The 13354-nt window shown below is 42.5% G+C and overlaps 1 protein-coding gene across 4 annotated transcripts in view; it reads right to left on the bottom strand.

Moving 5' to 3' along the window:
- pkd1a (polycystic kidney disease 1a) overlaps window positions 1-13354 on the bottom strand; it is a 61476-nt gene that overhangs the window by 12297 nt on the left and 35825 nt on the right. For all 4 annotated transcript variants that reach the window (XM_031289140.2, XM_031289144.2, XM_031289141.2 and 1 more), the window contains exons 23-43: window positions 12971-13121; window positions 11469-11621; window positions 10812-10952; window positions 9853-10174; window positions 9439-9655; window positions 8676-8835; window positions 8420-8563; window positions 8124-8268; window positions 6054-6368; window positions 5792-5880; window positions 5302-5620; window positions 4607-4784; window positions 4176-4440; window positions 3903-4098; window positions 2045-2215; window positions 1792-1935; window positions 1492-1699; window positions 1278-1404; window positions 963-1073; window positions 661-710; window positions 32-246 (exon numbers count right to left, since the gene is read on the bottom strand). In XM_031289140.2, the coding sequence (XP_031145000.1) occupies window positions 32-246; window positions 661-710; window positions 963-1073; window positions 1278-1404; window positions 1492-1699; window positions 1792-1935; window positions 2045-2215; window positions 3903-4098; window positions 4176-4440; window positions 4607-4784; window positions 5302-5620; window positions 5792-5880; window positions 6054-6368; window positions 8124-8268; window positions 8420-8563; window positions 8676-8835; window positions 9439-9655; window positions 9853-10174; window positions 10812-10952; window positions 11469-11621; window positions 12971-13121 (3821 nt within the window). The remainder of the gene's footprint in view (window positions 1-31; window positions 247-660; window positions 711-962; window positions 1074-1277; window positions 1405-1491; window positions 1700-1791; window positions 1936-2044; window positions 2216-3902; window positions 4099-4175; window positions 4441-4606; window positions 4785-5301; window positions 5621-5791; window positions 5881-6053; window positions 6369-8123; window positions 8269-8419; window positions 8564-8675; window positions 8836-9438; window positions 9656-9852; window positions 10175-10811; window positions 10953-11468; window positions 11622-12970; window positions 13122-13354) is intronic.

The raw sequence follows: 13354 nt of genomic DNA, 5'->3' as shown, positions 1-13354 counted from the left end.
GATTTGTGCAACTAGTTTAAAAGTCAGTTACCTGAGGAGGTGAAATATTTGTTGTGTTGGTCAGTCCCCTCCTCGTCGTCAGGGTTAAAGGTCATGTCGACACCCAGGTGCCTGCTCCCCTGACCCCTCTTCAGCCTGGGCAGCCCTGCCCCATGCCGCGCCCCTCCCACCACAGGCACATCACTCAACAGCTCTGGCCAATCCCTGTCCTCCATCTCCTCCTCTGCCATGCCCCAACTCTCCCCACTGAAATACAGAGCGAGAGAGGTGTTTGTTAATTAGTGGGACTTCGGAAAATGATTCACTTACGCTAAGGGTTCCTTTTCTGTCTCTCTTAAACCTAACAAAACAATAGTTTCTCAGAGGACAATCATAAATGACATTAGACTAAGTGCTGAGACAGTTACAGCTTTTGAATTTATAGTTCTTTTCTGACAAAAGATAAATCACTTTGTTCATTTGACACTCACAAAAGCCCCAATATAAATTGTATGTTTTATCTTTTCCATCTGTTTTAGAGCACAGTACTTCTTTATTCTCTTTATTCTGCTATTCTCTCTCATACCATTAGTCAGTTGGCAATTACACTTGGCATTTTTCTTCAAATAAGTAATGTCATGCATTATCTAAACGTACTGTCATGGCAACGGAATAGCTCACCTTTTGGTTGATGGAGTGGGCAAGTCCACGTTGGTTTCTTCTGAGTTGGTCTGAGAGACAGATGAATGATGAATAGATGAATTGAGTGAAAATCAAAGAAAGAGAGAGACATTAATGATCTCACAAGGGGAAAGCAAACATGTTTCCTTGCTTGGCTGCACTTTCTTTCACAATCACTAGGCCGGAAAAAACATGTGATCTATACTCATTTTATATTGATTGTATAGTAAAAAAATACATAAAGGCATCTGAGCTATAATGATTCAATTTTACATACTAGTCTTTTTCCTATGAGACTTTACCTCGCCATTAAAAAAGAGGAAAGAACTTCCAGCCATGGAGTCGTCCAGGAAGTCATCAATCTCCACCGACTCCTGATCCACTTGTGGTGGTACCTGCTCCACAGACACGCACTAATGTTCACACACAAACACACACACACACACACACACACACACACACACACACACACACACACACACACACACACACACACACACACACACACACACACACACACACACACACACACAAAGAAAATATTCAGCTTCATGTTTGGCCTATGGGAGGTACTAAAAACATCGATCGTGTAATAGTTTCGGGTAGGGTTGTGTTACCTTGCTGCGGCTCATTCTGAAGAGCGTGAAGACGAGCAGGTAGAGAGGGTAGACGATCAGACATGTCACCACGCCCGCTGCCACTGTCTCTCCATTTAATGAAGAAAACCTTGACACGGCCTGCGGGCTGCAACACAGGATTGCATTGAAATGTAGGAACAACTCACCAGTAGTTGTATTAGTGGACAAAAAAAAAAGACATTCCTTCCTGTACCTGTATCTCTTGTCTACCACAATGCTGTACCACAGTGTGTTGACCAATACAATGAGCTGCAGTAACACGGCGCAGCACGTGGCTCTCTGTAGGCGGGTGAACGGACTGCGGGGGGGTCTCTCCCACAGAGACAGCCACAGGTGACTCTCACACAGAGCCCTCTGCAGCTCATACCGCAGACGGCGGGGCAGCTGCAGCACAGCCTCCTCTGGAATCAGGAAGAAACACGATGGAGTGAACAAAGCGCCATCAACCATCAGTGGATGCTTATTATGGATGATTTGGTTGTAGCTTTCTTACCTGAGGCCTCCACCTCAATCTCCACCTGTCCATCAGTTCTCTCATTGTAGACTGACAGCCACTCATCAACCAGGAAGTAGTGGCTGCTTCCTGTCTGCAAGTCTTTGACCAAGACGTACTGCAGCATCCATGCTGGAGACAGACCTGAGAGAGGGTCAAGAAATGATGGTTACAAGAAATTTGTTCAAATATCAGCTGGTTAAAGTCTGTGTGATTTCAGGTCTCTTTTGTGTGTGCGCATGTGAAACAGTACCCTTGTTGTCATGCCAAATTCGTATTTTCCAGATGCTGCCCAGACTGGTATCCGTGGCAATATGAAAGATGTCGAGAGCATTGCGCGTGAAAGCTCCTCTGCTGTCGAGATGGCGGTGTCCACTGCGGCTCTCACGTCCATACAAACTGATTCCCACATGAGCCGTGGTGCCTGGAGGGACAGGGAGAGGCGCTCACTATATCAACTATTTGTTGTTTTAATGCAGTTTTTGCAGTTCAATTAATTAAGGCACTGACCTGACAACAAATCATTTTCTTATAGAAACTACACTTGATAAAGGAGGGTTACACAAAAATGTCAACACACATGTATGTCTTGCTCTCTCTCTGTCTCCCTCTACCTCTCTCTAGTTTGTCATGATTACAATATTTTATTTGAATAACTTGATTTTTAAAATGTGATTTTATTAGGGCTGTCAAACGATTACATTTTCTTAATCGCGATTAATCGGTGAATTTCTATAGTCAATCGCGATTAATCGCATGTTTTATTACATGATTAAAATTCTATTATTTTGCATTTCAGAACAGTTTTTAAGTACATATAAACAATGGAAAGCCATTCTTACCAGTGTATCTTGATTGGGGATCAAATAAATGCAAAGAAAGTGACTTTATGAACTTGATTTTAAGATTTGTATTTGTTTATTATATATTTAATCTAGTCACACATTTGAATTTAACAACAACTTTGAATGCACCACGAGGCTGAAAATTACCAGTTTCAATGAACTGTGTTTTTCCGACAACAGCAGCTGCAGATTGTTACATCCCGGTGTCGGAATCCTAGCTGTCAGCATTGTAACCGTGTTTAATCCAGCTACGATTGCTAACACAACTTTTAAATCAGGGTTGCCTTTGCAAGCCAATACAGTAGTAAGTCACTATAGTATTTATATTGTACTCTAAAAACTCATTGAGCTATTAAATAAGTCCACTTTTTACCATCCTGACAGGTGTCTAAAAGAGGTGATACATATTGTTGATCATTTCAAGTATCTGGGCATAATTATTCATTCTAACTTAAGTTTGAAAAATCACATAAAAAAGATCTCCAAATGTGTCAGAGCTAGTTTAGTTAATTTTAGACATATAAGCCACCAATTACCAGTAGCCGCTGCTAAACTGTTTTTGCATTCAATGATCTTGTCACATTTATCTTACTGTTCTACAAGCTGGTCCAGGCAGGTGGGACTACACTAAAACCCTTATGTACCCTTTACAAACAAGCTGTGAAAGTTTTTAACAACAAAACCAAGAAATGACCATCACTGCACCATCATAAAAAACACAACCTATTAACCTTTGACTCTGTTTTGCAGACATGTGCCTGATGTATAAATTGACCCATGATCTTGCACCACCACCACTCAAGCAATGTGTCATTTTGCAGAGATAATGTAAGGGTCTCCAGGGCTTCTGTAAGAGGTGACTGTTTCACTCAATTTAGGAAGACTACATTTGGTCAATCAGCTTTTCCATTTACAGCAGTAGAAATTAGAGATTGTGCAAGTCTCAGCAGTTTTAAAATGTCCTTAAAGACTTGGCTGAAGGCGAAACAACTATGTGATCATTGATCTTTCTATAACATGGAATTTATATATTTTTGTATACTGGTTTATACGTTATGTAATGCTTATTATATGTTGTTTGTTGTTACGTTTCTATCTGTTCTGATAGTACTGTCTGTATTGTGTATATTGTCTATATTGTCCTTTTACCTCTCTTGCCCAGGTATAGCTAACTCTGGTACAGAGCTTGTACTGTGCATGTTCCCTGACAAATACACTACTAAACTAAACTAAACTAAACTAAAAGTGTCCCTGTCCCTAACTCACCTGCCCCTCGACTCCAGCCAGTCTTGACCTGGACCTCGTACTTGAAGAGTCCGTCTTGGCCGCAGAGTGGAACCACACCAGCCCGGCGTAGATCCAGCTGGTCCAACTTGTGCAAGATGGCTGCTGCCACAGCATAGCTTAGTAAACCCAACACACACACCAACAGCACAACCAGGCTTGGTGCACCAGAACGCTCCTGAGGGACAAGACAAATGGTTTAAAGTGTGTGTTTATCTGGTGGCACAAAATAGGGTTTGCGTTTGTGATACTGACTGGCACTGTAAAGCTGATGGCATTGGCTGGGACAAAAAGGCTTGCGGCGAAGGCCGTGAGGTGCCTGGTGCGACAAACAGCTCTGCTGGTGTTGGTTTCTGCTAGGGGCACCATGCCATCTGTCCGCCACTGCTTTTCACTCTCACTGAAGTATTGACACAGAGAGGCAAACACCCCGACCTCCAGTCGAACACCTACAGGCTGAGAGCTGGGGCTGCAGGTCGTGCTCACATTGATAAAGTAGTCCAGAGTGGTGTCGTAAGACCTGAGCAGCACAGGACAGAAGAATTTGGTTGTAATCGAATCGTACAGAAACAAAATCCTAAATTAATTGCTTGGTAATCTGAAAGCTTGACCATAGGCCCTCAGTTGCCACAAACAATAGTACATAACAAGTAAACTCCATATTACACGGCAGTGGATGAACTTACTCTGGCGACAGGAAGAAGGTGTATTTCCTGTGGTCGAGATCTTGCCCCCTGGTCATGCTGAGTGTGATGCGTTTTTTGTCCGTGCAGTTGAACTCATTGGGTCTTCCATGTGAATTAAGGTAGGCTGTGATGTATGGCTCCTCCATATCCTCTTCTCTTTTGACCTTTTCTCTGGCATCTGGAGAAGAAAAGGAAAAAATAATGAGAAGAATGAAACTGACATTTCAAAGTAAACATTTTTATAAAAAAATAACTTAATTAGGCCTTTTTTCAAACCACTTTTAGGAACCATGTTGCATCACCAAATGACAAAACCAGGCAGTTATATAATTCACAAAGTCTGTTTAATCTCTTTGTAATCTCCCTATGTCGCCCATATAATAGCCATATGTTGGCAAACCTATTCAAAACCCACACAGCCTCTCTCATGGGTGCCAAAACAACACAGAATGGTTCTTTAATGATCCCCGGGAGAAAGTTCATCACAGCTCCTTGGACACATTACAATGAAACTGAGAATAATAAAAAAAAGAGGCAACAAGAGGTCCATCTCTTTATGATGCAGTCCAACACAACAGCTTCAAAATACCTTAATCACACAACAAAAACTGAACATTGTAAGCTCAACCAATGGGTGTGTTTCTTGTATTGAATACATTACATAATGTACGTAACTAGTGAACATGAGAGCTCACCCTCCAGAGAGGTGAAGTTGAGCTGCACAAACAGCCCTGCCTGTCGGTTGTTGTTTCCCGTGCTGACCCTGACAATGACCGAATCACAGTGTCTGATGTTAACAGCTTCAGCTGTGGGGACCCCTCCGGCACCAGAACCCTCAGGACCTGCTTCTGCTCCGCTACTTCCATTGTTAACAGCAACAGTGATGGCCAGACTGTCGTCCAGTCCGGAGATGGGAATCTGGGTGCCGTTTTCAGTGCGGAACTCCATGGATGCCACTTTGGTAGAGACGGTGTAGTTTGGAACGTAGTTGAAGGGGTAGGGGTTAGACTCCACCTGGTGTGGAAAAGAAGGAGGGAGAGAAAATCATGAGAGGAATTAGAGAAAGACAATTTATTTCTGTGAGTGTACTGATGAGACTTTGGCACCAGCAGGTTTCATGCTGCCAGTTTTTTTAACAGCGATCCAAAAAGAAGGTTTAACACTAGACTGTTTCCATCATGTTACCTGAAACAATAGCTGCATAATGCTGTTTCCTGCAGCAGCTCTGCCAAGACTGTAGTTGAATGCTCGGGGGATGGAGAACCGCTCACACTCTGGAAATATAAAAGAGGAGAGATGAAGATTAGATTAAACAGATATAAACTAGTATGCACGTCTTTCATCACGTTCATAATGTACAACTTCTTATAGATATAGGGGATGGAAATTACCAATTACAGAAACATAACTTTCATCAGCTCATGAGACACTAAATACACAAGCCCACCTGGACTGTTGTTGCCATGGTAGCAGAGCAGGCTCTGGGGGTCTGCCAGTTTTCCTGTGGCAGCGATCTCAGCTCCCCTCAGCACAAGTGGTTCCTCGTTGAGCACACGGCCGTGCATGAGGATCCGCATGAGGACAGAGGACAGGCTGTAAGCCTTGGCCGCCACTCGCAGAGGGTGCGGCTCCAGTGAGGGGGGAGAGGGGTCTAACGGGGGGCCTCCTTGCTCCTCTCCAGAGGAGGAATAAGAGGAGTTGAAGGGGGCATGCGGGAGGTAAGACTGGGATGTTGACTGGCTGACCTGATGTATCAGATCACCTGTAAGGAGGGGGAGGATATGAGATCGGGTTAACAGCTAAGGAAGATATGGCGAGGTAAAAAAAAAAAAATACAAAAAAATAAAAGGGTGGAGAAAACATTACAGCACGGTTTCAATGTAGTTTGTTTTCTCTCAGCATACCAACCATACATCTTCCAAATAAGGGGACAGAAACTAGAGTGGTGGTGTTAATGAATCAGCCAATCACTGATGGACTTTGCAATTTGATGACTGATCTGCACCATTCAGCCTTTTCTCTGTGTTGAGGTCGGGAAGAAGGAACAAGATACACCAGGCCAGCACTGAGAGGCTCAGGAGGAGCTTTTACCCTCAGGCCACTACGTTTCACACAATAAATGCATTAATTGATTGATTGCTTAATGAAAGATCTACAGAACAATGGTTTTAAATGCAGAATACGAAGGCATTTATGGTAACGAGTTTGACGAAATGATATGGATCCAATAGAACAAGTAGCAGAAATACAGTTATATTATGAGCAAGAGTAGCAGTTTTACAGCACAACACTACGTAAATCAACCCATCATGTCTACATTTAATGGTAGCCATTGTTTCTTGGTCTGCTTCTATAAACCAAGGATGCAATTTGGTTATTATAAGCAACACCATTGAGAAAGCATTACCCTCCACTGAGCAATAAACAGGCATGATTAAAAGACATGTTGCTAGCTCCCAACTAATGTTACAGTTTACTGTTATTTAGACACAATAGTACTGTTCTGAATAGATGGAAACGCTCATGCACTTACAGAGATACAGAAAGCGAGCTAGTTTTGAGATCCCCAGGACATCCTTTTACTTTTATCTTCGCTTAAGATCAGCCCTGACATGTTATGGAGTGCCATGGGGAAACAGTCTTGAGGCGCACCCAGTCATTAAATGGTTTGTTGATTTTCCTGTGAGAGGATTAGTGTCCAAGGTTTATACTAAACTGATGCAAGTATCCATAGGAGAACTCCCAATAGTAAAGAAATGGGAGCGAGAGCTGAGCCCTGAGGGGAACACAATTAATTGGGTCCAGTATATCCACTTCAACATATGTCATAGGACATATTGGACTCCTCAGAAGAGATACGTCTCTAAAGTCATTCCCACTCCCATCGTACGTTCTGTCAACATGAACAAACTGGAACTTTCCTGCATATGAGAACAGGTGCATGAGTTCTGGAATAAAACAACATCAATAATTTCTGATGTGATAGGATGTCGAATTCCTACTGACCCGATTGTATCGTTACTTAATGATGACTCTAAATTACACCTGCTTGGGAGACAGGAGAATTTGGCTAGCCGGCTCCACCGCAAGAAAATGATAGCTCAACACTGGCTCCCCCCTCACTCACTTTGTACAAAACAGTGGTTAGCGTATTTTATAGACATAGTTATGCTTGAGCTCTCTACAGCAAGGATTAACAAAGCCAAATCATCAACTATCAGCCTATGCATGCTAAGCAGCACAAATATCAGACTTAATGACCTCAGCCCCACAAGAACTAGAGGAGAGTGATTAGCCAAGGTGTGATTTCTGTTTGTTTTGTTTTACTTGAGACCGCAGAGGGTGGGGGGTGGGAGAGGGTTTTTGTTCTTGTTCAATTTGTGTTTCTCTGTTCTGTGCGCCATCTGACATTACCTGTCACACATTGTGGAATTTGTTTTGTATGTCTGGACGATATAAATGGTGCTAATAAAAAATTGATCACAAAAAAAGAGATACAGAAAGCGTTCTCTCTTACCCATGATGTTCAGGATGTTGTCAGCTATCTCAGTAGGAGTGACTGTGCCCTGCCTGGTGTCAGTTTGCAGTATCTTAAGCATGGACTCCAGTTTGTTCAGAGTGCTGTTCTGACACTCCTCACAGATGAACTCTCGACTCACCGCCTGGAAAACACAAAACTCATAATTTGTTTTGCTTCTTTGACTATCTCCTTCATTTTCAGCTTTATTCTTTGTTTTCAATTAAACTTCTTTCTTCTGATTTTCTGCCCTCTTTCCATTGCTTCCCACCTCGCCCCCCTTTCATCCTGCTCACCGTGCACTGAGCCAAAGCAGCGGAGGTCTGCTGGATGTCGTTAACAGTGGTCAGGTCTAGAGCGGTCAACGCTCTGGTGATGTTGCTGCGGATTCTGACTCTGTGACCACGCTCATTTGGCGCCAACTCCCTGCTCTGCTCATACTGGAAGAAGGTAAATACAGGTATAAGTGTGCTTCATGTATTGTCAACTGATGAATAATTTGATAGATAAATGCATTACAGTAATTGATGTGGGTGGCTAGGCCTCTCCTACCTCATTCAGGACTGTAATAAGAGCCAACGATAACTCTCGCACCCTCTGGGAGTCTCCCTGTTCCAACAGCTTTTTCAGTTTGCTGTCTGTCAGCTCAGACAGCCAATGGGGAAGGTTGTTGTAATTAGGGGGCGGCTCTGGCAGCACAACTTTGATGGTCCTGGACACATGCACAAAATAGAAAGTTATAATTATAGTGTTTTTACTTTGCTATATTTGTGTGGACTTGGATGTATTTCTCCAGTACTGATGGTTTAATACATTGTGCTAGTCAACCTAGGGCTAACAAATTCACTTACAATAATAGTATGGGTTTAAAATATTTTTTTTCTGGCATAAATGTACAGTAAAATTAAATAGATCAACATCCAACTTTGGAGAGATACATATTTTCCTAGCTGCTAAAGCCCATAATAGTAGCGACTGATCAAAGAGATGCTAAATTAACAGTTCAACACACTACAGTATTAGCTGAAATGTCCTACTGTAAGGCACCAAGTCACCACAGAGCTAAACTTTATTAAGCTTTGTGGTGAAATTCATTGGCTTTTCTACTTTGACAGGAAGGCCAGTATCCAACAACAGAACAAAAACCTTGGAGATGGCAGAGATTCATTGTACCGCTCAGAAAAACTTTAGTAATACACAGGCTTCGCTACGGTAGCTTGGGATGTTTGTAGATAAAAAAAAATTAATTTTAATTATTTAATTGGTCTCACTGCTGCTTTACTGAACCAAACAGCTGAGTAAAATGTAGTTGTACTTGTTGAGTGCAATGATGGCAGCTCCCTGGTGGTCCTCCACTGTGATTAATACGACTACAAGGTGGCCGGCTGAGCTGAAGCCTGGGGGCAGGAAGGCCGAGTGCTCCGGGCTGCTGCCTTTGTACACACAGAAGTCCTCACAGTAGTCATCTCTGCAGCGTGTCACCAGTAAGCTGTAGAGCAAAGGAGTCTCTGAAACCCCTAGATCACTGTAACCTGGAGGCAAGGAAGTGAGAAAGACGACAAACAACATGATCAGTAATGGAGGGAGAAATCTGCTAAATAGACAGGACAGAAAAAAATAAAATAATAACAATAATAAATAAAAAAAAAACAAAGGGAAAGGATGAGAGTAAAGCAAGCATGTTGTGATTCAGGTATGTGAGAGCGAGGCCACACGTTCAGCTTCCTACCTGAGCAGTTGAAGTGCACTCGGTCCAACAGTGTGCGTATCCTCCACCTTTCACTGTCTTTGTCCCTGTACTCCACCCCTGTTTCCCCTCCCCCTCTCAGGTGACACTCCCCGCCATCCGGGGGCATGTTGTGGTGCAGAGTGATGGAGGCGGCGCCGTCGCCATCCAGACTGCCGTCGGTCACGTGCAGGGTGAAGTTGTAGGAGTCTTTGTTGCGCAGGACGCCCTTTCGCAGAACCAAATTCATGCCGTGACTTCCTGTGGTAGTGGAGGATGAGTCTAGGACCAGAGTCTTGTTCTGCAGCGTCATGGCACTCCAGCGCTGGGAGGTAGAGTGAGAGAGAGAGATTACTAAAAGCAAGCTACATTTGGTGATAATATAAAATTATAAAGACATTTATAGTTTAAATGAGCCAGCCTAAACGCTTTCATTAATGGTCGGGAGAACTTCATGTTTCTTTTTTTTTTTTAAGGTTTGCCTTAGTGTGTTTGATTCAATGCAAACACTTGGAAACAGTAGTGACTGGAAGTGCCAATTAAATACATGAATGATTAATCAGAAACCAGGCTAAATAACTGTCCTGGCTTAAGGCTTTTACAGTAGCATGTTTTTTTTCTGGGTCCAGGCCCAGTGACTCAACAAATGTTTTGTTTTTCAAAATGTTTTCCTGTGTTATTAAGTACCAAACATATTGGCTCTGGCTCCAGTTGTACAATGATCTAATTCTCTCACCCACACACAACACACATCCTAGGGAAAGTCTGAATAAAAGAGAGAGGTGGAGCAGGAGGAGGAGAAGAAGGAAAAAGATCCGGACATGCTGATTTCACTGTTACTTCTGTGGTGCAGTGACTTCATTTTGCTGTGACACAGAGAGTTCAATTTGAAATGAGTGCATGTGCCTTGATGTGTGTGTGTGTGTGTGTGTGTGTGTGTGTGTGTGTGTGTGTGTGTTTACCCCACGGTGAAATCCCTGGCAGTTGGTGCAGGTTCCTTTGAGGTAGACATACGAGTTATGGCTGACCTCGTAGATGGACTGAGCCTTACAGGACACACACTCCAGAGACACCATGGGAATATGGCCACTCTGGACAAGCACCTGTGACACACACACACACACACACACACACACACACACACACACACACACACACACACACACACACACACACACACACACACACACACACACACACACACACACACACACACACACACACACACACTGTCAGATTTAACAATTCAGGCAGTATATAGGATGCAGTCACTATGATTCGATTGAACACATTTATCATCAACATTTCCTATATTCTACTATCTTTTATTGTTTAATCTTATGTTGTATTTTATCCCATCAAATCAAGACTGGCAGCAGCTTATCCTGTTGTTGAGCTGAACAAGAGAGAGAGATACCAAAGCTTTTCTTATAGGAGGATATAGAGAACACTGACAACTTGAGATTTGGGAGAAAATGGTGTATTCATTCAAGAGACTGGTTATTGTGATTCTCCAGATTAATCTTGTGACCCATTGTAGGGGTCCTAATCCCCAGGTTGGGAACCACTGACTTGAAGGATGCATGTATTCATGTGTGTAGGAGAATGTGTGCACTTACAGTCTGTATGGTGGACTCTGGCGCCATGCCATCTTTGCTGATGGTCAGTCTGAAAGTGTATTCGACTCCCGCCTCCAGCTCGGAGCCAGAGATTCCCAGCACCGGATCGCTGGTGCCCAGGCCGAAGTTCAGACTGGAGCAGTGCTCTGCACCCTGCAAGCAGAAAATGGGAGAGAGAAATTGGGCCAAGCTGCATTGCATTTCTCTCTTACTTTACTTTACTGGATTGGGTTACCTAAGAAATCAATAAGAATAGTACAGTTATTCTAAAGGACCTAACACTACAGAAGAGATCAACACATCAAACTATGTAAATACCTATGTTTTAATCTTTTATTTGGGATAATCCTACTTCCTCACTTTGGAGTTTTTAAGTGAGTAAATAAAATATATTCAATAAACAATCACTCTGTTTCTTCACCATAATCACATTGTTACTGATTTCCATTCTTAAAATCTTGTTTGTAAAGATCTTATTGAAATGATGGTGATCAACTAAAAACTCTCACATGTTGTGATAGTTTGTCTACTTCGGAGAAAAGCAAAAAATGCAACATTGTGTAAAAGTGAATGATTTGATTTCTCTTTTTAAACTCTATCTTCTCTGACGGTTGTGTCGAGTGCAAAACTGTTTCACTCTTTGTGGTCGGACTGAATGTCCTTCTTTTCTTTATCAGTAGTGGTACACAGCTGTGAGTGTGTGTAGTATGTGTGCATGTTCTTTATGTCTGTACTGTAATTTTCAGGGTGGGGAGCAAAGCACCAGCTGTGGAATGCTGAATTTATCTCTAAACAATTACATAACCCTTTAAATGCCTGTCTGCTTGGATTTACACACAAACAGACATGCACATGCACAAACACTCCTGCAGGACACACCCATCCTATTGGGTCTTATATTGTGGTCTTCTGCTGCACAGGCAGAATGTGTTGTCATCCAGCCAAGGATGCGGTGAGTGTGAAAAACACTCAATGAATTACACAAGCATGCACGCACGCACACACATACAAGCATACATTTAGATATCAACATGTGGCTCAAATATCTATCTAAAAATGGCTTTTCGTTAACCTGTCATAATTTCAATCAGTACTTCACTGTTGCTGGAAGAATAGTTGTAAATCAATAAAAATATTGTTATATGAGTAAATATATTCAAGGGAAAACACTGCCAAGTGATAATATAGGGATTAGTGATGAAAAAGTAATGACTATAGTTATCAGAACATCTTTGTTTTTTAGAGAATCAACAATAACATGATCTGCCTCAATACACACACTGGCAGTAAACCTCTTAAAAATAACAAAACAATCCACATTCATGGTGAGGGCTTGAATGCATATTTGTGTACATTACAGTGTCATGTAAATGGAAACATGGAAAATGTGGAAGTGTGAGCAACAGAAATGACCAATTTCACCAGAAAACACTCATCCAACTCGTCTTAAGTTCTAAAGTTCTAATGTGTGAACGCGACTTTTGTTTAATGGCTGCCCTTACCTTCGAAGTGCTTTGACACTCCCAGTGGTAGTGGAGTAGTGACTGGCTGTCTGGGTCCATGTTGGGATCGTAGGACTGCACTGCACTGAGCTTTAGGTCCTGTGTCCTCGACCACACCCTGTAGGTCCCCCCTTCTATGATGGGCATCAGTCTGACAAGAAAAAAAGGGGTTCAAAGGAACATACAAAAATGTAACGTGGTAACCCCAGCAAGTTATCAAGTTATTGGTCTACAGATCAACACAGTTAAGATGAAATTACACTTCTGTGGAGATTCCCTTAAACTTCTTTGTGAACCTACGCAGAGAAGGGTGCACACCTTCTGATTGGTTGGAAAATGTTCTCTATTTTGTCTTGCCTATCTTGTCATTGTCCAGTCCATTTA

The sequence above is a fragment of the Sander lucioperca genome, chromosome 4, assembly GCF_008315115.2.
Source record: "Sander lucioperca isolate FBNREF2018 chromosome 4, SLUC_FBN_1.2, whole genome shotgun sequence".
Lineage (NCBI taxonomy): Eukaryota > Metazoa > Chordata > Actinopteri > Perciformes > Percidae > Sander > Sander lucioperca.
Note: the sequence above shows the minus strand (reverse complement) of the source record. Positions and strands in the feature narration are given on the sequence as shown.